Consider the following 24778-nt stretch of genomic DNA (forward strand, 5'->3'; position numbering starts at 1 on the left):
AGAATCAGAATCAGAATTCCTTTATTGATCCCCAAGGGGAAATTGTTTTTTGTACAGGGCTCCACACAAAACAGAAACAGATTGTTATCCATGTCAGTGAAGCATCTTTTGATGGCGTCGTCTATTTCTTTCACCAAAGTCTCTTAAGCATGGTCACAGTATGTAATGTGAGTTGTGAGTGAGTTGCAAAGTGTGCGGTTTTTGTGTTGTATATTAGGCAGCTGTCAGTGTGACTGCAGCTGGACTTTACAACATCCAGCTTCTGTCACTCTAAGATTCTGAGAGGCAGAATGCAAATTGACCTAATTTACTGGGGAAAAACTGAGAAAAGAGAAGTTGAAGCATGGACAGTTGGGAACCATTGGTGTACACAAAGACCACTTAAGAGTGTAAGATAAACTGAGACATCTCTTCAGTCCACACTCACATGTGGAGTGTACACGATGATTTATTAGTAATAATAACATGATACTCATCTAGTTAATTACTGAGATCTGGGAACACAGTGACATCACTAATTAGAATTGCGACAGTCAGAAAGCCTGGAAATAAATGGACAAGATTAGTCAAAAGTTATCAGGAAAACAAAGGAGAATGGTAAATTTCCTATGTTTTAAATATCCCCTGCAGTTTACAGCTACTTCCTGCTTCTACCTTGACCAACTGTACTTAAGGTAAACGACAGATTATAAGCAACATTTCAGATGTGCTCACTTAAAGTTTTACAGGCAGAGAAAACAAATCTCTGTGCAGTGCTCAAACTACCTTCAGTATACCAACCAGTCTGGCCCAGGAACTCAAATTGTCATTCACACTAGTCTCATCATTAATAGAAGACCGCTGCAGCAAATTTTGCCCCGATGCAAGTACATTGAGAGCAGAGCGAGATCAGCTTCATATTGTTCTCCTACCACACATTTGGATAAATATCACAATGTGTGCTGATGTGGATTAGGCCATCCTTAATCTAGAACAGCAGCTTTCAGACACAGCCTGCTCTGTCTCCTTTCCTCTGCTTGGCCTTCTTATCAACAACATGGAAAGTAAAAGTGATGGACAAACAGTGTGTGTGTGTGTGTGTGTGTGTGTGTGTGTGTGTGTGTGTGTGTGTGTGTGTGTGTGTGTGTGTGTGTGTGCGCGTGCGCAGTCCATCTGTCTGCATGGTGTTGCATCATTTTGGCTAGGCTGAAAGGCTGCTATGATGTAACTGGCAGTAATAGCTTCGCACTGACAGGGAAAGAGCATGAGATACTGAGAATAGGGAGAGAATAAGCACAGAGGAAGATAATGTGGAAGTAGGGTTGAAGTAGCATGGACATTTGTAAACTGAAATGAATGCGCACACACTAGCCTCTGTCATTCACATGTTCACAAACCTCACCTGATGATTTACGTTACAGTTGCTTTTTGTTGACTGATTTTGGACAATTAAAATGATATTTTATCTCATGTGCCTGAGATAGAGCTAGGGCTAATAATGCAGGGAACTACTTTCCAAAAATGCCCTGTTTCTAAATGCAGAAAAACTACAAAACTTACTTGATTGAGAAAAAGTGGTTGCAACATCACTCAAAAACCAATGTCAGAATGTTAGGCATTATCTTTGATCATCTCCTTGCTTTCAAAAATCAAATGACACCAGTCACTAAGAGGCATTTTGTCATTTTAAACATGCTAAAACTCTTCATACATTAGTCTAATTTAGGTTATTACTGCAATTTCCTGTTCCCAAATTTACAACCCTGTTTCCAAAAGTTTGGATGCTGTGTAAAACTTACATAGAAAACACAGTGTGATGATTTGCAAAACATTGGAAGTATCAAATGTTGAAACTAAGTTATTCCATTGTTTCTGAAAATGATATCCTCATTTAGAATTTGATGCCAGCAACACATTTCAAAAAAGTTGGGACAGTGGCAATAAAAGACTAAAAACTTGACATGCTAAAAAAAGTGGTAGATCTCAAGATTCATTAGGTAAACCGGCAACAGGTTAGTGACATGATTGGGTATAGAAAGAGCATCCCAGAGAGGTGGAGTTTTTCTCAAGTAAAAATGGGGAGGGGTTCACCACTCAGTGATAGACAGCGCAGGCAAATAGTTCAACAGTTTAAGACTATAGACTTTAGACTGCTTCTTTAATGATCCCAATCTGGGAAATTGTTCTGTTGCAGTAGCAATGAACAAAAAACATATAGACGACCATATACAAAAAATATATACAGAAAAAGCAGCAGTGAATACAAGATAAAACTAAATGTAAATTTACTGTAAATATAAATAAATGTTCTGCAATATTGCAATAATGCAGATAAAAATGTAAAGTATTGGGGTTGTGAGGTTGTTGGATTAACTGTTAAAGTTGCTATTGTAAAGTGCGATGGCTCGTGGCAGGAATGATTTCCTGAAGCGGTCCTTGTGACAGTGGAGCTGCAGCAGTCTATTGGAGACAGAGCTCTGCTGTCTGTCCACAAGGTGGTGAAGAGGATGTTCAGGGTTATCCATAAAACTTGGATTAAGACATCCAGGATATGTGACTGAGTTGAGTTCAACCAATCCAAAACATGTCTAGGCTTAATCGGTTCCACAAAGACCAAGTCAGGATGAGCAGACACGGATTCAACAAGCCAGATGAAACCTATTCTGGATAAGTATGTGCACGTGGCTTCCTCAAATAGACCCCACCATCGGTCACACATTCACCGATTAACCATTGCAACTAGAGCGGCGTACTTACGAGGAGGCAAAGGACCAAATTAAAAAGAAAGGCAACACCGCCACAGTTATAGAACAACGAGAGAAAGCGTGGCAAAGTATTGCAGACTGCTTGAATGCGTAAATAACGCACAAATACCCACTCACTGCTCCGCTGAAACCATCACAATTACAATCCAAATAGTTGATTAACATCTTCGAAAACATAGTTGTACTCTGATTATGAATCAGTTGAAATTGTAAGTGAAACTGTGTAAATGTAACTCCATCAGACTGTATAACTCTTTGTTATACCATGGTTTGGGTGAATACTCGATGAAGTGTTGTAGGACACCTATAAAAAAGTTCCGGCCAAATAGCCTGATTGTTCTAAATTATTGCGCTGGCTCAAACACTAGTTGGTAACAGAAACTTTCTTGCTTACCTTACTTACTTACTCGTTTGATACAGAGTGAATGGTGGATAATATTTATAAAAACGATTTAGGATAGACTTACTTGCTTTGTAAACATTTAATGATTAGAGTCAATGGTGGATAATATTTCTTGCAATAAAAACGATTTAGGAAACTATCTGTGGACTTTGATTCTTTGAAACAAAATGTCGCATCATCCTCTGGACACACACAAGCGGTAAGAGGTGCACTTGCCCTCTGAAATGATACTTTGTATCACGTAACATAATGTTAAGCAATCATCTCACTTCCCTCCACTGATTAGGTCTAATATAACAGCTGCGGCAGACCGAGTTGCAGGTTCTGTGGCCAGAGCCGGTTACCTTGGCAACGCGTCACAACGAGAGACTTCTTGTGGAAAAACTTACGATTTTAACAGTAAAAAAACAACATTAACATATTAATAATTGTTTTAATATTTACTTCGCATTGGACGGTTCACGCCTCCGCGTCGTCCATTCATTTCTGATAATGGACACCTCGTCTGGCATTATCCCTTACATAATTTCTCTTCGGGATAAATAAAGTTGATCTTATCTTATCAAGTTAGATTGATTTGGCCTCTTATGTTTGTGCCGCATACAAGTTTGCAGGCTACTGCATCCATTCATTTCTCTGTTCATTTGTTGTATACGGATCTGTCCTGCATTTATTTCAGTGTGCAGATGTGGGGTGTATTATATACAGACCTTTGAATGTGTATTTATTCTTGTGTTGTATAATATGCTTTGATTCTGTGCTTTCTATCTTGTAGAGTTACTGTGTGACTTCAGTTTGGAAAGGAACTGATGCTTTGATTTATCCTTATTCAATAAAGGAACATCATGTTACTCTTTGATGTGTATTTATATTTATATTGGATTTGACTTTTCAGTTCACTGGCAATCCAGGGCTTTTTGCTGGGGAAGTAGTGTATTGTCCGGGTTGGCAGTATGGTCTGTTCACACAATTTGATGTACTCTGTGATACACTCTGTCAGGCTGTTGATGTCCTCCCTGTGTGGCTCACACAACACATTCCAGTCTGTTGTCTCAAAGCAGTCCTGAAATGACTCATTAGCCTCCTGAGTCTGTTCTTGTGGACACAGGCTGCCTCTGGACAAGAGGGACATACTGAGGTGTTAACAACACCAGGCTGTGATCAGCTCTGCCCAGGGGGGCAAGGGCAGTGACACTGTATGCATCCTTTTCATTAGCATACAGTAAGTCCAGTGTGGCATTGTTTCTGGTGGGACTGTTGATAAACTGGTTGAAAGTTGGCAGAGTTTTGTCCAAAGTATTGTGGTTAAAGTCTCCAATAATGACTACAAATGCATCTAGTTGCTGCATTTGTAGCTCCGCTACGGTGGAGTGGATAATGTCACGCACTGCTTCCCCGTCAGCCTTTGGATGGATGTAGACAGTGATCAGGACATGAACTACCAAGGCAAATAATAAGGCTACATCCCCACGGCTAGCAGCTTAATGTCCGGGCTACAGAAACGTTCCTTAATGGTAACACGTCCAGGATTACACCACTTCTCATTCACAAACAGCGCAATCCCTCCTCCCTTCTTCTTACTGCTCTGAGCCACGTCTCTGTCCGCCCACACACAGCTGAAGTCGGGTACCTCCCCACTCCGGCCTGGGACGTCTGAATGCAACCACGACTCTGTGAAAGTTATAAGGCTGCATTGTCGGTATTCCCATTGAGTCCTGACCAGCGCAATAAACTTGTCCGTCTTATTTGCCAAGGACCTTGATCACCGGAACAGATGGTCTGTATCTCCGTGCCTTTGCCCTCTGTTTGGCTCTGGCTCTGCAGCCCCGACGTCATCTTTTCAGCTCGTCTGGGACTACAATCCTCTCTCTGGGCAGCAGCATGGGTTTACACAGCGCGATCAGCTGCTTGTGTGCGTACACAATGTCCCCACTCCCCTCTGTATGGTCCTCAGTTAAAAAGAGTGTAAAAAGTAACAGTAACAGTAACAGGCCACCAAACATGTTGTAAAACTGCGCATAAACATCGCAACACAGTTTCCAAAAACACAGTAAGAAAATAGAAATTAAAAGATATGTAGAAAAACACACTAAATGAACAAAAGACAAACAAAAATGACGGCGCTACTGCAACAGGCTGCCACCTAACACAGTGCCATCTTGCATCTTGCATGTCCGGAAGAGTAATGTTTCTCTGTCAATCGTGTTTCCTTCCTCATGGAAGGCCTTGCTTATTTCAACAAAACAATGTAAAACCATCCATCCAACCATTTTCTATGACGCTTATCCCTTTTGGAGTCACGGGGGGGCCGGAGCCTATCTCGGCTGTCAACGGGCAGGAGGCAGGGTACACCCTGGACCGGTCACCAGCCGATCGCAGGGCACATACACATAACCATTCACACTCACACCTAGAGGCAATTTAGACTCACCAATCAACCTAATGAGCATGTTTTTGTCTGTGGGAGGAAGCCGGAGTGCCTGGAGAGAACCCACGCATGCACGGGAAGAACATGCAAACTTCACACAGAAAGGCCCGACCCGGGAATCGAACCTGCGACCTTCTTGCTGTGAGGCACGCGCACTACCTGCTGCGCCACTGTGCAGCCAATGTAAAACCACATTCTGAAATTGACTGTGCCATAATTCTGCTCTCAGAAAGGGGGTTTCAAATTCTGTGATGCAGACTCTTTGAACGTTTCAGTGAAGTGTTTGGAGGTTTCTGTGCTCATACATTTACTTAATTATAAATCTTAATATGGGGACGTATTCCATTCATCTCTAACAGCTTAAGGGTCACAGTGGGCTGGAGCTGAGCTGGGTGAGTGGTGGGGCTGACTCTAGAGACGTATAACCATTCACGCTCAGAATCCCGCTGTGGGTGCTGGTGGCGTGTCCTCCACCATGTCTTCAGTGCCTGCTGCTCGAGGAAAAAGGGGGCCTTTCTGTGTGGAGTTTGCATGTTCTCCCCGGGTTTCCTCCTTAAATAACCCCCACTAAAAACATGCAAGAAGATCACCGCCTGACGAAGAAGGATGGGTCCCCGTGCGCGGGCACCGGCATTGGCTGGCAGCTGGCAGCCCACCGCTCCTGGTCTGCTGTGGAGGAACGACGGACCGAGGATGGGTCAAACGCGGAAAAAATAATTTCACATAAAGCATGGCGTGTGTACAGTCTCCTCCTCCCTGTAGCATGTGTGTGCTGTGATTAATAAAGTAAATCTTAATCTTAATCTTAATCTTAATCTTAATCTTAATCTTAATATGGGCAATTTAGATCCGCCATTAACACATCCGCCTGTAACCTTGTCTAACCACTGCACCCCTGTGTTTCCCCGAGCACAAGTGCACCTCCCAATAGTCTTTGGGGAATCAACACTTTCAGGTGGTTTGGTGGCTGGGGGGACCTTTTCCGCAGTATCTGGTGTAATTGTATACATGCACATTGAAAGAATTTTGTAGTTCTCTGTCTGTATTAGTTAAACAAAGTGTGGAATGCTTCTTCTAAGGAGTATGCTGCTCTGTTTATCAGAATTATTAAATTTTTCTGTAGTTATGCAAAAGATATGAAAAGGGTTTGTTCCAGTGACCCTTGATGAGGTCCCAGACAAGACGAAGAATAATTTAATTATTATAGTAGTATTATTCCTTCTAGTTAAACATAATGAAAAGAGAATCTAATGTCTTATGTGAAACATCCTTTTTCTGACTGCTTCTTGTCTCTGATTATGCTTAGGTGTCCCTACACCAACAGAAGAGGTTTTGCACCACACGCTAAGTATGCTGGTCCGTGAGAGGAAGATCTACCCAACACCAGACGGATATTTTATTGTAACCCCCCAGACTTACTTCATCACTCCGAGCCTAATCCGAACCAGCTCCAAGTGGTACCACTTAGATGAGCGATCCACTGATCGACACCAACAACATCAACATCAGAACCAACAGCAGCACCAGCAGACGCAGTGCACATCCCCTCTCTCTGGCACCATCACCCCATCCACCTCTGGAGTGGGGCGAGATCGAACACACCCAAAATCCAGTCAAAATCACAGTGGGGGAGGTGGAGATTCTTTTTACAACAGTTACCGTGGAGAAGACCCCCCAAGCCACCACACCACCCTGCAGCGCCGGTCCCCCAAAGACCACCGGGAGGCATACTCGTCCCCACACTCCCCACAAACACCTCCTCAGCAAACAGGAGGCAGCGCAGAAAAGAGTCGCAGCGCCCTCGGTTTCCCCTTCAAGACGGACACACTCACCAAGCACCGAGGAGGGGGAGGGGGTGGAGGAGGTGGAGGAGGAGGAGGAACTGGAGAAATAGATAAACAAGTCAGTACAGGAAGTAGTACAGGAAGTCGGAAATTTGGTTTGAAGTTGTTCCGTCTCAGCTTTAAGAAGGACAAGGCCAAGCAGCTGGCCACCTTCTCTGCACAGTTTCCCCCTGAGGAGTGGCCGCTCCGTGATGAGGAGGCACCCAGCCAGCTGCCACGCCATGTAGAGATGGAGATCATCCGTAGAATCAACCCTGACCTCACTGTGGAGAACCTCGCCCGGCACACAGCGGTCATGAAGCGTCTCGAAGAAGAGCGTGTCCAGAGGAGCAAAGCATCATCAGCCAATCAGAGCTCCAGGAGTAGAAGAAGTGGGGGTAGACACAGGAAGCAGTCTCAGACCAAACTCAGCCGCTCACATAGCAAGACAAGGGCGTCCCGTGGTGAGCTGAGCGATGGTTCCCACCTGGAGCTGGCTGACAGGGATTATAGAGCCTACTCATCTTCACTTGCACGGTCACCAAGGGAACATGCCCTGGCCATGGAGCGGCAGCGTGGCCGGCTTCACCTGGCACACAGCAACCCCAATATCCTTGACTCCTCCCACCTGCCCATCACGCCAGAGTGGGATGTGTCCGGAGAGCTCGCCAAGCGACGCACAGAAATGCCTTTCCCCGAGCCAAGCCATGGCCCATCAGCCCACCATTCTAAAGTCCACCGCTCACACTCCCACACACAGGAGAGGAAGTCTAGGAATGAACGCAGTGACAAGGCCAAGGAACGTTCCAGATCCATGGACAATTCTAAAGGGCCTCTTGGAGCTGGGTTGATTGGACCACCTGATTATTACGACGACCGGAGCCGTTACTATACTGATGATGGCACGCTGCGAGCCAATCAGAGCTCTTCTCACTATTCTCGTGCCACACCACCCACAGTTAAGCTGCCTGTGGATTCTCTGGGGTTGGACGGTGGCAGGAGTTTAGAGAAGAGTAAGAGCAGGGACAGCCTGCCAGCATACTCACCCAAACCACTGCCCTCCTCTGTCCCTCCTGATGATTACTTCCAATGTGCTGCTTCCTCTGAGGCTGTTCTCACAGCAGCAAACCCACTGGGAGCTCTAGGCAAAAGTACCTATGATGGATTAAAACTAGGAAGCACTGACAAGCAAACCGACAGACAGACACCGTATCCCCTAGAAAATAAAGAAGATTTGTCAAAGGTAGGACCTAAGGGTGGCAGCCTGCCTCCAATACCTCTCTCTATCCCTGACCTCCCCCTTCCTAATGGACGACCTCCCCATAGTGCCTCCTCTGGTCAGGAGAAACGTAAGGAGATCTTTAGTAAAGACACACTCTTCAAACCTCCTCCTACCCTCCCTTTGTCCAGCTACAGCTCTCTGAGAAAACCCCCGACCCTTGCCTCCTCTACTCTGTCCTCGTCCTGCGATGCACTTGATTCCCAGGAGGCCTTTGATGCTCCTAAACCTCTAGTGGCTACACCACCAGCTCCCCCACAAGGGATTGAACCCACAACCAGTGCTGCGGAGGCCTCCTTTGACTACTACAACGTCTCAGATGATGATGAACTTGAGGAGGGGGGCACTAAGAGTCGAGGAGAGGATGAGAAGGCTGGAGGAGGCGTTGTTGGGATGGGAGGTGGTGGAGCAGGGACGATGCAGTGGCTATTGGAGAGAGAGAAGGAACGGGACCTGCAGAGGAGGTTTGAAAGAACACTCACCTTCCCTGGTGTTAAAGAGACCCTTCCAGAGCCCAGTCAGAACCAGCAGTCAGCCCACTCTGCTAGACTGGACAGTATGGACTCCAGCTCCATCACTGTTGACAGTGGATTCAACTCACCACGGTGAGAACATGTATATACAATATACTGATTGCATATACACCATTATAGATAGACAGATACCTCATTTATCCACAGGGGAAATTCACATCATAGCGGTATGAACAAATAGGGAGTGAATGTCTTTTTCTGAAGAATTCCTGCTTGAATCTAATCCATTAAGCTTTCAGAATAATATGGAAATGGCTAATATATAGAACTAAAAGGCTTTGTCTGAAATCATTTACTTATTCACTCTGGAAATATAAAAGGTACTGAACAAGGTGGAAGACCTGTGACTCATTGTGTATTTAAGAAAAAGCGCAAGTAGTAATTGAGTAACCATAAAAACAGAAGAATCAAAAAGTAATCTTTAGGTAAGAAAAGCAGGAACCACAAGCACAGGCTGAACTAGAATAGTTGAAGTGTATGGGGTAGTGATGCGTAGATCAGCTCTGACTAAGTAATCCAAATCTTCATGTAAGCATAAATCATGCTATCCACCAGAGCAAATTGTTTTGTCCAGTTTAGAGACCTGCATTGCAAGCTTTCCAGGTCATCTCTTTATTGTGTGTTATCTGATGCATGACTGTTTTCTTTAATAACTTGCTTAATGATTAGAGGCATTTCAAATATTTTCATGTGTGAAGTAAAGTCACTGCAGCAATATCGCAGGATATTTAAACAGCAAAACTGAAAACTTTAGTTGTAATCTTGACAGGGCAGAGAAAACTCTCCAGAGGAAATGGAATTAAAGTTTTAGCTTCTGAAAGCCTTATTTTAGACAGATCTGATGGATTTACTGGGAGGATGGCTACTTTACTCAGAACAATTTAACTCTATGAACCTGGACTGTGTGTGACCTTTTAAATGTGTAAAAGAACTGAGAACATTAATTAATATTAGGTTCTGATCCTGTTGGTGTCTCCGGAGATTTAAATAATCAATGAAATTACTCTGCTGTGCCTCGTGCATAATTTGCACATTGTCTCTCTCTCTCTTAATGGGGAGACACACTTCTGCTGTGGGGAGGATCACTGCAGGTATTTAATAAACTCAACTCATTATATTATTGATGATCCAACCCATCCACTCTTGATCAGAAGGTAAATTTTTATGACCCAGCTCACCCAATCCATAGATTTTCTGCGATGCCTGTCCATGTGGGTGGGAAACAGGGTGTGCAGGGCAGACTGTGTGTCCAGCATGTATGCATGAGAGTAATGGAATTAAGGGGACACAATATGCCATTTCCAAAACACCAGCCATGTAAAATGTTAGTTTCAAATTGAAAACACCAAAAGAATATGCCAATACCAGCATGACCACCATGTGTTGGCTGGTTCAGACAAGTGAGAATTCAGCTGTCAAAGGTGGTTTAAAACAGAACAATCAATAAAATAGGTTTATCAAAATTTGTGAATCACCGCAACCATGAGAGATTCTTGAACATACAGACAGTAAATGTGCACAAAGTCCTGAGTCCAGTCCTATGTAAGATTAGCTGTAGAAAGACAGACATAGACACAGAAACATACACACACAGCCAAACACATGATCCCTCCAGGCTTACGTCTGGTGGAGGTAATTAAAATAACAAGCCGTGTTGTCATCCACTTGAGTAAAAGAAAATATATCTCGTAAATTTAATTCCTACAAATGGAGTTGACCTTTCTGCATCTCTGCATATGGCCCGGGGTACTGTCTGGGCAGTGTGAACAGTTCGGAGAATGATTCCTGACAAGCTTTTAAGGGGGTGAAGTCATTCATCTTGACAAAATTGTAGTGAATTGTTTAATGATCAGGATTTCTAGAGGCCAGCTTAATGTTGGACCACACCACCAGATATGAGTAAGACTACAGTCTTTTTACCAAACATCACATACTGCTAGGTGGGTTGTTATGGATTGTATGAAAAAGCAGTAAAATTTGGAAACAAGGTAGCAATAACTGCCCAAGCCAAAAAAAAAAAAAAAAATAGAAATAAGAGGTTGTAATTAATTTTAGAAGCCCGGGATACTCAATCAAGTAAGGACCTCAGTTGAAGGTAAAAGAAAATGGTGTAACTAGGGAGACCACAAGCATCTTTTATGTCCTAGAATGCTCAGCGTCCGTGTGAATTGTCGCTGAGAACATGGATACTGTTCTCTGAGAGGGGAAAGATTATAGGCTTACCACTGACAGTGATGGCATAATTGTAAAAGAGGGGAGTGTTTAGGTGATATTTACAATAATGCTCCAATATTAACAAAACCAAGTAATGCCTGACAGTTAATATATAGACAGTTGTCTCGCCATAGCCATAGTTCTCCAGTTGGGTGCCATTAAACCACTGAGGAAGATAAGGACGCAGTGAGATGATGTAATAAAAGCACTCCAGTCAGACCTCAAACAAACAAACGTGATGGAAATATGACAATCATATTGATTTCATGTATTAATTTGAGGAAGGGTACAGGCTTCTCTTCGCTTCTCATAGATCTGGTGTTTCTATATGCCACAATTATTTGTCTGTCCAGTGGGGTGGAAGCTTCAGTGGATGTGTAAATCACATGCTTCACATACGTCATGTTTTATTCACAAAGTTTGTTTCCATCGCAGTTTGGAGGATTTTGCTTTTATTGATACACCAGCTTTTCCACCTCAGCAAGGCATGACATTTTTTTGTGATATAACTTTTTTTAAGTACCATTGTTTCTGCTCATATTTTTTTTACTACAATATCAAGTACTAAAACGCGTACCAACAAGTACCAACAAAAGTAGAATACCAGCTATAAATGTACAATATTAGCCACTTAAGCACAGTATCACCCAAGGCTGCATTTTGAGTTACTGTAATCTTGATGATCTTTCGTGTATATGGGCCATGTGTTGAAGTTTATTGTTATATAAGAGCCTAAATAATATGAGGTCAAATAGTTATCACATTAAATTAAACAAAATTTCAATTTGCATCAGTAAGTGTTGTGATCAAAGTGTAAGTAATCAGCAGTAAGAATTTTACCAATCATTTTGTAATGGGCGCAGTTCTCTCAGTAGTGAAGAGGCTGTCATCATGGTCCTGTTATCTGTTTCCTTATGTATGTCTCAAGCACAAGTGGAACCGTCAAGTGCTTTCCTTGGTATTGTGATGACATAATTTCTTATAATGTGTCTCTTTGCAGAACACGGGAGAGCCTAGCATCGAACACCTCATCCATAGTAGAGAGTAACCGTCGGCAGAACCTGGCGCTGAGCCCCGGACATCTTGGCATCACTACTGGCAATGGTCCTCCTTTCTCCTTCCGTGCTATCCCAGAACCTGCTAGCACCCAACCAGAGAAACTCCAGAAGCCCAGCGCCTGCCTTGCATCAATCACCAGCGTCTAAGGGCGGAACTATGGGCTGGGTGCTCTGATAGCCACTGGACAGGGGACAGAAAAAGTCCCACCCCCAAGGACTGTTACAGACTGAATCAGTGGAGCTGCCACAGACTCACTGTGGAACTAAAGCTGTTAACACACACACACACACACACACACACACACACACACACACACACACACACACACACACACACGCACACACACACACAATCACTCTGACAGATACAAACAGAGGAACTTGTACCAGGAATCTGCGCTCTCTCTCTCTCTCTCTCTCTCTCTCTCTCTCTCTCTCTCTCTCTCTCTCTCTCTCTCTCTCTCTCTCTCTCTCTCTCTCTGACACACAGACACATACACACCAGGCCACTGGGCAGGCTCTGACCACGCCATTCTACAACCTCTAGTTTACACACTGCTGTTGTGTTGTCTCACTTGCGTGGTTTCTAGTTTTGTGTGTGTGTGTGTGTGTGTGTGTGTGTGTGTGTGTGTGTGTGTGTGTGTGTGTGTGTGTGTGTTTGTGCATGTGCATATATGTGTATGAGTATGCGTGAGTTTCTGCATGTTCACGTGTGTGTGTGTGTGTGTGTGTGTGAGAGAGAGAGAGAGAGAGAGAGAGAGAGAGAGAGAGAGAGCGTGTGTGCGTGTGCATTTGTCGGGGTGGGGTGGTGTTTGTATAATCTGTAATCTCAGGTCATGTTATTTCCACTCCCATTCCAGCTGCTCCAGATCAGTGCACCTCCCTCTAGTGGTGTCACCTGGTATTACACACTGAAGAGATTTAGCTCTGCTGACTGCTGTTACTGATCACCCACAAACTCACTGGTCCAGCTCTTACTTATTGTCTTTGTGAGCTCTTCTCTAAAATTCATCACTGGCAGACACCTCTGGTAGATGTTGTGCCACAGGAAATGACAATGTCAATTAATTCTGTTGTACAACACTCCAAAATGCAACAGCAATGTGAGGTGTTAAGTCAAATGAGTAACCGGTAACCAGGACTGCTTTTACAAAAGCAGCAGCAACTTCTGTAGAATGAAGCTGAGCAATTTTTGTATCTGTTGGATGCCATGATGCCCATCTAAACTGCCTGAATACTGTTGCCAGTTTTTAATCTGCTTTTAACTGTCCCGTCCAACTGCTGTCAGATATTATATGAACAGCCTGAGGTGTAGCTCCAGGGATGAAATTTTTGATTACAGACTGTTTAAACTTTCATGGAGATTTTTCTCCCTTTTCTCTCTTTTTATGTTACCCCCTCATGGCCCATGGGATGCAGCTGTGTCATGTTTCAGCTCTGTCATGGCTATGTCCACTGCACACATGGTCTTATCTTCACTTCACTTTCATAACAGGCCAGGTGTGTTTTTCCCTAGAAGATAAGACTTTATTGACCCTGAGGGGAAATTAAGACATTACAACAGCACAGAGTCAGGTTGAGTTAGAATGAAATATATAGCAAACTGTTTGAAATTAATACAAATAAAATAATGAAGAAATCAAAGTTTTGACATTAAAACAGCTATATACAGCATATTCTTTACAATAGAAGTGAATTTATATACAGTGTATAAATGCCTATATTTATTGATGGTAGACAAAATTCATATTTTGTTAATGACTTGGTCTTTATGTATATATAGAAAAACTACTTTTTCTTCTTTGTTTATAGAGCCACTCCACAGTGGTGTTCAAATTTAAGATGTTGAGGGCCTACAGATGACATCACAGCTTACAACAGCTGGCGCACCAGCGCATAGTAAGCATATTTTTCTCTGTACTGCTTGCAAATTTCTGAATCCTACCATGGCAAAGGGATGGCCTGCCCTGCCTAAGCAGTCATCACTCCTCAAGCCTAAACCTAACCAACCCAACCAACAAAGGCAACAAGTGCCAGCCAATCAGAGGCAGAGTAGGGCCTCTGATTAGTGTCCTGCTTACATGTATGTGAATTCATACTCACTGCTGAGGTAGCTAATAAGTCACAGCAGTAAACCCACAGTTAAACATCAACTCATCCTTCCAGTAAACATCACTTAGATTTATGGATATTAGTGACTAAAAGAAGTGTAGAGATACCTCCTAAGAAGGGGCCATTGTGGTTCAACATGGAGCCTGCAAAGTTCACAAGGCTTTGTAATGATCATGTTGTAAACTATGACTTTCATACTTCTGAAGGGTAACTGAAAAACAGCGTTTAGATTTATTACAGAAGGTGTAGTTCAGTGAGTCAGGAGTCGTAGGGTACACATGAAGAGAGTTTGGTCCTTATTCATAACTCAGTCAGTTGAGATTTGTTGTACCTCATTCAAGTATGATCATGCTGAACAGCATTTTTCACGTTTTGTGCCCTGTTCAAATGAGGCCTGCAGTTCTTGTGTCTGTTGTAACATTAGGCACGTTTGCTAATTACAATACAGATGAGGCTTGTTACGGGCAGGGGGTTAGTAAGTGCTCATTATATTCATGATTTAGTCATTTATTAATTCATTATTATGACCTTGGCAGACTGTCGCCAAAGACGAGCTGAGGTTACATATCAATCCTTGAGCACATGAACACCTGAGCAGGAGAAGTATAGCATCATATTCATCTACCACTTCATTCTTACCAGTCTCTAGTTCTTTACAGCTCAGGTGAGATCTCAGGTGGTCGGGGGTGGAAGCCATTTAATAACTCACTGATGGAGAAACTATGAAATGGACATTGCTGTTTTTGAAACCGCTGCCTTACTTCTTTCCCAAAGTGTGGCAGTTGGTGCTGGATGGCAAAATCACAGCAGGACCTCAATAAATACACAAAGTGCGAAAAACCATTGTTTTTGTTTTTATATGGACAGATGTCGCCATTTATTGCTTGTATACATTTTCAGTTGAAGTGAGAGGGGTATGGGGAATGAGTGGAGTGAGAGAAGTAGAAAATGTCAACTTAAAAACTCTTAAAGTACCTTCATTCCATTCCATTGAGCATTCCATTCAGCTCAAAGCTGAAAAACCAAGGACAACTGAACCAAACAACAGTAAATGTGTGAATAATGGACTGCTTGAATAACACAGCTGCATCCAGTGTTGAGGGGTTACAGATACATCCCTGTTGAGTTTCACAGCTAAGCTATTAAAAAGGGAGTAGCTGACTTCTAAGAGTTGAAAGATTTTAACAAGCAAAAATCACTGAGTTGAAATTGAATTAAATGTATAAATTCTGGTGTCAGACAAAGTGTATTCTGCTGCACATTAAAGGCCAGCCCGGGGTCTATGAGTGGATATTCATTGGGAGCAGCTGTGCTGGCATGTGGCTGAGTGTCCAACAGAGAGTATGAGATGCGATCCAGAAAAAACTTATCCAGACCAGTAGTATACATAACAAACAGGGATGTGACTTTATTTTTGGATTTCAGTGGTTATTTACTTATGCGCATTGTTTTCTATTCATTTACATTTCTATCAAATTCATGATCACTTAAGTTTGTTTGAATTAAATCCCTGAGCCACTCTCACTCCTGGTGCTAAAATGGTCATGGTCAGTGATAGCCCTGATAATAGTTATAAGAAAGCTGATACAGTTGGAATATACTATTAAATGGCTGCTTACAGTTAGGCTTTTTAGGTTAGGTTTCACCTGCATACTTTTGGCAATGGCAATTTAGTCCCTTCTATGATGCATTTGGGATTACACAGTGACTGAATAGGCGGACGCATGGCCACTGACTATGGCACAGAGAGATGTGAAATAAGACCTACGTTCGAAATGTGGTAGTCTCGTTATAAAACCAGACCTAAATTAAGCTGGATTTATGAAAACTCCTGCAGCCCTATAGGTCAATCTTTTCCCATCCTCCTATAGGCTCAGGGAGCTGTCAGTCATCCCAGTGTTGTTGTCCTATAGGCTCCTCTACAACTACCTCCACGGCAGCAAAAACACAGCCCGTTCTTTCTGCTATCTCACTGTCATCAACCTCTAGCCTGTGAATGTCTATACACACACACATGCAAACACACACATATAACCATACATTAAAGTGCTGGACTCCCTGTTGTTTCCCTTTCTTCACTAACAAGGTTTCTTCTAATGGTACATGAAAGCATCGTGGTTCGTTGCCACACTTGAACTAATTGATGATGGCTGCATCAATTTCAATGTCAGAAATGTTTGATCTGACAAGTACTTCATTTGAAGCTTACTGACCCTTTAAGTGTGCCTCAGTAAAACATACAAGAGTAGCTGCTTTTAGTTGAAGAATCCTGTATATCAGGACAACTTGAGTTAACTTGTATGGTAGGACCTGATTGTTTTTTTTAAAAAACATTATGTCCAGGTGTTCCTTTGTTGGAACACACAATCAAGCCAGGAGTAGGATTTTATTCTGTGACCTTTCAGTTCTCATTTTACCACTGCATCTGGTCCTCTGGCGCTCGGCTTCTTGCAACTACACAAGGGTCCAACCATATGCGTTACCATTACAGTAAAAGGTTCAGTATGCTTCAAACTATGAACACTAGGGCTTTAACCTCTTTTCCCTCTATACCAGGGTAGTGGTTTATATTCTGTCCCCAATGGATCGATTTTTCTGTTCTAGGAATATGGTCACTGTTCTGTCAATATTTTACAATTCTAAACTCTTTTCTACTGCTAGAAGAAATTTACAGTCTGTTCCACTGCTGTTCATAGGTTTTAATCCCCAGAGGTGCTAGATACTAAAATCCAAGGGGAACTAAAACCATTGTGGGTGCTACCAATAATTCAGAATCTAGTCTCTGTGCTCTGAATATTCTAGGATTGTAGTCAGTAGTCTACAATGTCAGCAGGGTTCTAATACTACTTAGGGGTTTTAATCCTTCCTCTGTCGATATTCTAGGGGTACACAGTTTATCCTCTCTGTATCTGTAATAGGGTTCTTGTCTCTGCTCTAACCATAACAGTATGCTTCCAATCCATAACACAGTTATTACAATAGGGTTCTAATCCTAATTATGCCTCTACAGTGGTTTGTAGTGCCAGTTGTACCCACGTAATTGGGCTTTATCCCTTATTCTGTGACTGCAGAAAGACACAGACAGGGATAAATTCACATTCTGTTAGTCAAGTCCCTGTTCCTTTCCCATTTAGGCAGTTCCCTATCCTTACAAGTACAGTAGTTTCAGTTTCTATTGTACCACTAATCTTGGGTTTACCACTACAGTTGAGTTCCTGTCCCTGCAATGGAGTTTAATTTCTATTGTTTCACAGTTCTGGAGTTTTAGCTCCTCTTCCGCAGCCTCAGTGGTGTTCTTGTCTCTGTGCCACCAGTGAAATAGGGCAGTAGTTCCCTGTCTGATGGAGGTCATGGGTTACATTCCTCATGTGTGATGTTTGCACTGCCCCACCACCTAAATTCTTCCTGCTACTGTCAGGCCCAGTGGCCTTCCATCAGCCCCTACACCCCTTCAGCCACAGTCCTGTAACCTTCCATCTCTTTTTTTACACTGACAGTCCATGAAATGTCTTCCCTTAACATTGGTGGTGATTTATTAAAATGGAGGTTCAACAATAACATTGTTTCTAATGCTGACGGTATGTCATACCTGTAAATGATGTTTATCTGTCATGCCTAGTCAAATAATTGAAACAATAACAAGAGGGATTTTTTAAATGTCTATAATATCTGAAAGTCCCTTTGATGTGTAGTACTGGTGTTACCGTTGTTGTAGTGTACGTGCTACCCTATGGGGATTGTGTTACTTTTTAAGATAATAAAATAACAATGTTTGGCTACACCATTGTTGTGCGTTTTAATGTGAGCAACAAACATTACTTCCTTATGGGGAAGCAATACTACAGTCACAGGGCCCATCTTAAAAAAAGGCGTAAACAGAAAAGGTTGTGGATGTACTGCCCAATTGTCTGAAACGCCTTTGGAGATGGCTTTTGGTAGAGAAATGAACATTCAATTCATGGGCAACGGCTCTGGTGGACATTCATGCAGTCAGCATGCCAATTGCATGCTCCCTCAAAACTTGCGACATCTGTGGCATTGTGCTGTGTGATAAAACTGAACATTTCAGAGTGGGCTTTTATTGTGGCCAGCCTATGGCACACCTGTGCAATAATCATGCTGTCTAATCAGCATCTTGAGCCCCTGTCCTGTCGTGGTTTCTTCGAAGGAGGAACCTTGGCCTTCTTTGGACTTGAGAGTCTCTTCCTGAGCTTTTTTGCAACACTCTCCTGACAATTACATAGTAAATAATAGATAGAGACATAGTTTCTTTTGCCATAACTATCAACAACAAACAATAATGACCAAAAACTACTTACCCACTCACAGTTTGATGATCTGTCTTTTATCATTGGGCAGTATTCCACTAACCGCTTCACCATTGCATCGACTTCATGTTTGCTGGAATATCTGGGGTCATCTGTGGCTCTTGCAATCAAAATCATATTGGTCATAGTGTTTCTTATGAGTCGGCAGAAGAGGTCCTTCGACAAGGTCACCACATGCTCGGTTCCCAGTCGTTTCTGCTACAATTAGGAGCATCGTGCCTGCTCAAGCCCACTGTCTCTGAATACTATATATTTTGGGTTGGACATAGTCATGATCTCCGAAGTATAGGGCTCCTCCATTGAAAGGCCAGCGCTTCCAGTAGTTGGTGGTTGTTGTATTTTAGCAGCACTCTCTCCCTGAAATACATTGCACTTTAGATATTTCAAAGCTACATTTTACACTGTTAAATAGGCGTAAAATCATTTACAACAGAAATAACCACACTACTGTGAAATAACATTCGTCCATTTTCTATACTGCCTATCCCTTTCAGGGTTGCGGGGGGCTGGAGCCTATCCCAGCTGTCAACGGGTGAGAGGCGGGGTACACCCTGGACCGGTCGCCAGTTGATTGCAAACAAACATCACACTCACACCTAGGGGCAATTTTAGAGCCACCAATTAACCTAATGAGCCTGTTTTTGGTCTGTGTATAGCGCCAAATCACAACAGAAGTTGTCTCAGGACACTTTCCATATAGAGCTGGTACAGACCAAGCTCTTTTATCTACAAAGAAACCAACAATTCCCCCACGAGCAAGCACTTGGCGACAGTGGCGAGGAAAAACTTCCTTTTAACAGGCAGAAACCTCGAGCAGAACCAGACTCTGGGTGGGCGGCCATCTGCCTCGACCGGTTGGGTGAGAGAGGAAGAGCAAGAGAGGGAGAGTGAGACAGACAGACAGACAGACAGACAGACAGACAGACAGACAGACAGAAATGCAGTCAGAGAGAGAGAGAGACAGAGACAGAGAGACAGAGAGACAGACATGCAATCACAGTAACAGTGACAGTGGATGTAATAACAGCAGTAGCAGTTGCAGTGGATGTCAGGCAGGGCCAAGGCAGGAGACGCAGCTGAAATCCACAATCCAGATTCAGCCACTGTCCATGGGAACCTGCAAGACGACCAAGCACAGAGACTCCGGGGAAGGAGCTAAGTTAGTAACACGCCGTGGTAGGACATGAAAGCGTGCAGATGGAGAGGGACAGAAGGACAGAGGAGCTCGGTGTATCTTTGGATGTCCCCCAACAGTCTAATCCTATAGCAGCATAACTAGGGGCTGGTCCAGGACCAGTCTGAGCCAGCCCTAACTATAAGCTTTATCAAAAAGGAAAGTTTTAAGCCTACTCTTAAATGTAGAGACAGTGTCTGCCTCCTGGACAAAGACTGGAAGATGGTTCCACAGGAGAGGAGCTTGATAGCTAAATGCTCTGACTCCTGTTCTGCTTTTTGAGACTTTAGGAACCATAAGTATACCTGCATTCTGGGAACGCAGTGTTCGAGTAGGGCAATAAGGTACTATGAGCTCTTTAAGATAAGAAGGTGCCTGGCCATTTATGGCTTTGTAAGTCTTCTTAACTGAATGGTAAGAGGTGATGGTTATATATCAGATTCTGTCAGTACATGTAAAATATGAGTATATGTATAAAATCAAGATAAATTAAAACCAGGAGTATGTCGAACTCATAGTAAAACATGATGCTAAAAACTCAGCCAGCAAATTTAGGGATTATCTACCTTTATCTACTTCTACATTACCAGAAAGAGCAAAAAGCAAAAAGAGTAAAACATGATGATAATACATTTCAACCAGTTATCAAAATGTCTTCACCAGCAGGGCTCCAACTGATAGGTCTGACAGGTCTGTCTGACATATTATGAGATGTCTTACTGAAAGTAAATGCTTGTGGTAAATAATAGAATGATTCTGGATGATTACCATTTCTAAGAGTCCTGGAAGTAGCTGGGTAAGGCAAAACCAGTTTGACAGGCTGTAACCTTGTAGAGAATGTGGTTTAAAGTGTTCATTTTCACATTAGTTTAGGGTTTGGTAAAGAGGAATTACATTTTGTGAAAACATCCATCCATCCATCCATTATCTATACCGCCTATCCCTTTCGGGGTTGCGGGGGGCTGGAGCCTATCCCAGCTACAATGGGCGAGAGGCGGGGTACACCCTGAACCGGTCGCCAGCCGATTGCAGGGCCACATGTAAGGACAAACAACCATTCACACTCACACTCACACCTACGGACAATTTAGAGTCATCAATTAACATAATAATACCCGGAGAGAACCCACGCATGCACGGGAAGAACATGCAAACTTCACACAGAAAGGCCCCGCCTGACCCAGGGATCGAACCGGCAACCTTCTTGCTGTGAGGCACGCGCACTACCTGCAGCCCCATTTTGTGAAAACATAGCAGTAATATTTTTCCTTTCTGTTACTGACTAGATTTAGTCAGTAACACTGAAAATGTTAGTTATATCTATGTTGTCTCCTCTTGGTGTTAGAATTAAATAAATAAAAGCATCACCACAGTTTGCTGAAATGTAAAGCAGATTTTGATAAATACAAACTAGTTTGTGTCGTGTCACTGATGATCACCTCTGACACAACTTGAATTGAAATGACTTGAATTGTGTGATAGAGGTGTCCTACAAGCTAAAATTTAATTCAGTGCACACAAGGCTGTAATACTAAACCAAATACATTAAGCAGTGATTGAATTGGCAAAGGCAGATCACTTTTGTTGGACCAGTATTAGCATACATTCTCTTCAGCAGAGGTCATTTTAGTCCTGTAGTAAAGGATTTCAAACACAAACTGAGGACGAAAAAATGTGTCTGTGAAGTTTGATTGACATAACTTATGTACATGCATCGCCAGAAGTCTTGAATCATTTCCTGTTAGTACAAAACAGTTATAGGTGTACTGCAAAGACAGTAATACTATGACAATTTGTATGTGGTTAGTGGTGGAAAAAGTATTCAGATCCATTAGTTTGGTATAAGAAGAAATAACACAATACAAAAAGTGTTTCATTGCCAGCAAAAGTCCTACAGTTACAACAGTACAATAGCATACAGGTGCTGGTCATAAAATTAGAATATCATGGAAAAGTTGATTTTTTTCAGTAATTCCATTCAAAAAGTGAAACTTGTATGATGTATACATTCACTTCACACAGACCAACATATTTCAAGTATTTACTTCTTTTAATATTAATGATTATACCTGACAACTAATGAAAACCCCTAATTGAGTATCTCAGAAAATTAGAATATTGTGGAAAAGGTCAATATTGAAGATATCTGGTGCCACACTCTAATCAGCTAATTAACTCCAAACACCTGCAAAGGCCTTTAAATTGTCTCTCAGTCTAGTTCTGTAAGCTACACAATCATGGGGAAGACTGCTGACCTGACAGTTGTCCATAAGACGATCATTGACACCTTGCACAAGGAGGGCAAGTCCCAAAAGGTCATTGCTAAAGAGGCTGGATGTTCACAGAGCTCTGTGTCCAAGCACATTAGTAGAAAGGCAAAGGGAAGGAAAAGATGTGGTAGAAAAAAGTGTACAAGCAATAGGGATAACCACACCCTGGAGAGGATAGTGAGACAAAACCCATTCAAAACTGCGGGGGAGATTCACAAAGAGTGGACTGCAGCTGGAGTCAGTGCTTCAGGAACCACCACTCACAGATGTATGCCAGACATGGGTTTCAGCTGTCGCATTCCTTGTGTCAAGCCACTCTTGAACAAGAGACAGCGTCAGAAGCGTCTCATCTGGACTAAAGACAAAAAGGACTGGACTGCTGCTGAGTGGTCCAAAGTCATGTTCTCGGATGAACGTAAATTTTGCATGTCCTTTGGTAATCAAGGTCCCAGAGTCTGGAGGAAGAGAGGAGAGGCACAGAATCCACGTTGCCTGAGGTCGAGTGTCAAGTTTCCACAGTCAGTGATGGTTTGGGGTGCCATGTCACCTGCTGGTGTTGGTCCACTGTGTTTCCTTAGGTCCAAGGTCAATGCAGCTGTCTATCAGGAAGTTTTGGAGCACTTCATGCTTCCTGCTGCTGACCAACTTTATGGAGATGCAGATTTCATTTTTCAACAGGACTTGGCACCTGCTCACAGTGCCAAAGCTACCAGTACCTGGTTTAAGGACCATGGTATCCCTGACCTTAACCCCATAGAAAATCTATTGGGTATTGTGAAGAGGAAGATGCGAGATGCCAGACTCAACAACGCAAAACCATCAAAGCAACCTGGGCTCTCATAACACCTGAGCAGTGCCACAGCCTGATCGACGCAATGCCACGCCGCATTGCTGCAGTTATTCAGGTAAAAGGAGTCCCAACTAAGTATTGAGTGCTGTACATGCTCATACTTTTCATGTTTATACTTTTCAGTTGGACAACATTTTTAGAAATCCTTTTTTGTATCAGTCTTAAGTGATATTCTAGTTTTCTGAGATACTGAAATTTGGATTTTCATTAGTTGTTAGTTTAAAATCATCAAAATTAAACAAGTAAACATTTGAAATATATCAGTCTGTGTGTAATGAATGAATATAATATACAAGTTTCACTTTTTGAATGGAATTACTGAAATAAATCAATTTTTCCATGATATTCTAATTTTATGACCAGCACCTGTAAGCATCAAGTCAGCTACTTAAAATATAAAAGAATTAAGTAGTCATTTATTCACTTTCTTTTTTGTAATTAAATTAAGTTTTTTATTTTAATGATGCATTACAGTTGCAAGTGTATAAAACAATTTAAGTAATTTCTCAATCCTTGTCCCCCACCATGACACGAGATGTATGAAAAACAAAAAAGAAAAACAAAACAAAACAAACACTGCAGTGACATTGGAGTAAATATCCATCCATCCATCCATCCATCCATTTTCTATACCGCCTATCCCTTTTGGGGTTGCGGGTGGTGCTGGAGCCTATCCCAGCCGTCAACAGGTGAGAGGCGGGGTACACCCTGGACCGGTCGCCAGTTGATCGCAAACAAACATCACACTCACACCTAGGGGCAATTTTAGAGTCACCAATTAACCTAATGAGCCTGTTTTTGGTCTGTGGGAGTACCCGGAGAGAACCCATGCATGCACGGGAAGAACATGCAAATTTCACACATAAAAGCCCGACCCAGGAATCAAACTGGCAACCTTGTTGCTGTGAGGCACGCGCACTACCTGCTGCGCCACTGTGCAGCCTGGAGTAAATATCAATCACTGGAAATAAGTAAATAAAGGTACTTATAGGATACAAACAAAATCACCATTCAACAGCCACAAAATTTGTATTATGTAAGTAGTAGATTTTTCGCAGTAGCAATGCCACTTATCCACATTTGTAGGGTAGTGGGATTGGCTCTATTAATCCTGGAAAATGTCAAGATAGCAGTTCAGCCAATGTTTTAATGAGAGGGTATGAGGTGGTATTCAGCGCTGGACAATTATCCTTTTGGCTGCAGTCATGCCGACTAGCCATAGTTTGCAGGCTCCCTCACAGATTTGGATTGTAGAGTCTTCATTCAAAAGGTGGGGAGCAGGTTCAACAGGAAAAGGCATGTTGATCAGTGAAGAGACAGTGTCCACTACTTTGGTTCAAAAACCGTGCACTTCAGGGTGTGTGGGTGTGTGTTTTATTTATTTATTTTTTTTTTAATTTGAATCTTGTACATGCTGTATAATTATTATGGAATTGAGATGTAATGTCTTAACAGATTCTCAATAAAAAGATGGATGGAAACTGAACTGACAGGTAAATTTTGGCCAACAATCACACAAGAGTCACGATCATCCTCATTACTGAAATATCCCAGAAGGTGAT

General features: G+C 42.6%; 1 protein-coding gene and 1 long non-coding RNA gene across 3 annotated transcripts in view; both read left to right on the plus strand.

Annotated features, from left to right (window-relative positions):
• LOC139331309 (storkhead-box protein 2-like) overlaps positions 1-12765 on the plus strand; it is a 162086-nt gene extending 149321 nt beyond the window's left edge. For both annotated transcript variants that reach the window (XM_070962720.1, XM_070962721.1), the window contains exons 3-4: positions 6882-9282; positions 12425-12765. In XM_070962720.1, coding sequence (XP_070818821.1) covers positions 6882-9282; positions 12425-12629 — 2606 coding nt within the window. In that variant the 3' untranslated portion in view covers positions 12630-12765. The remainder of the gene's footprint in view (positions 1-6881; positions 9283-12424) is intronic.
• A 1788-nt stretch (positions 12766-14553) lies between these two features.
• Positions 14554-18373, plus strand: LOC139331447 (uncharacterized). Its single transcript, XR_011602185.1, has 2 exons — positions 14554-14963; positions 15075-18373. It is a non-coding gene; the product is annotated as an uncharacterized lncRNA (long non-coding RNA).
• Positions 18374-24778: the final 6405 nt, after the last annotated feature.

This window comes from Chaetodon trifascialis, chromosome 5, assembly GCF_039877785.1.
Source record: "Chaetodon trifascialis isolate fChaTrf1 chromosome 5, fChaTrf1.hap1, whole genome shotgun sequence".
Lineage (NCBI taxonomy): Eukaryota > Metazoa > Chordata > Actinopteri > Chaetodontiformes > Chaetodontidae > Chaetodon > Chaetodon trifascialis.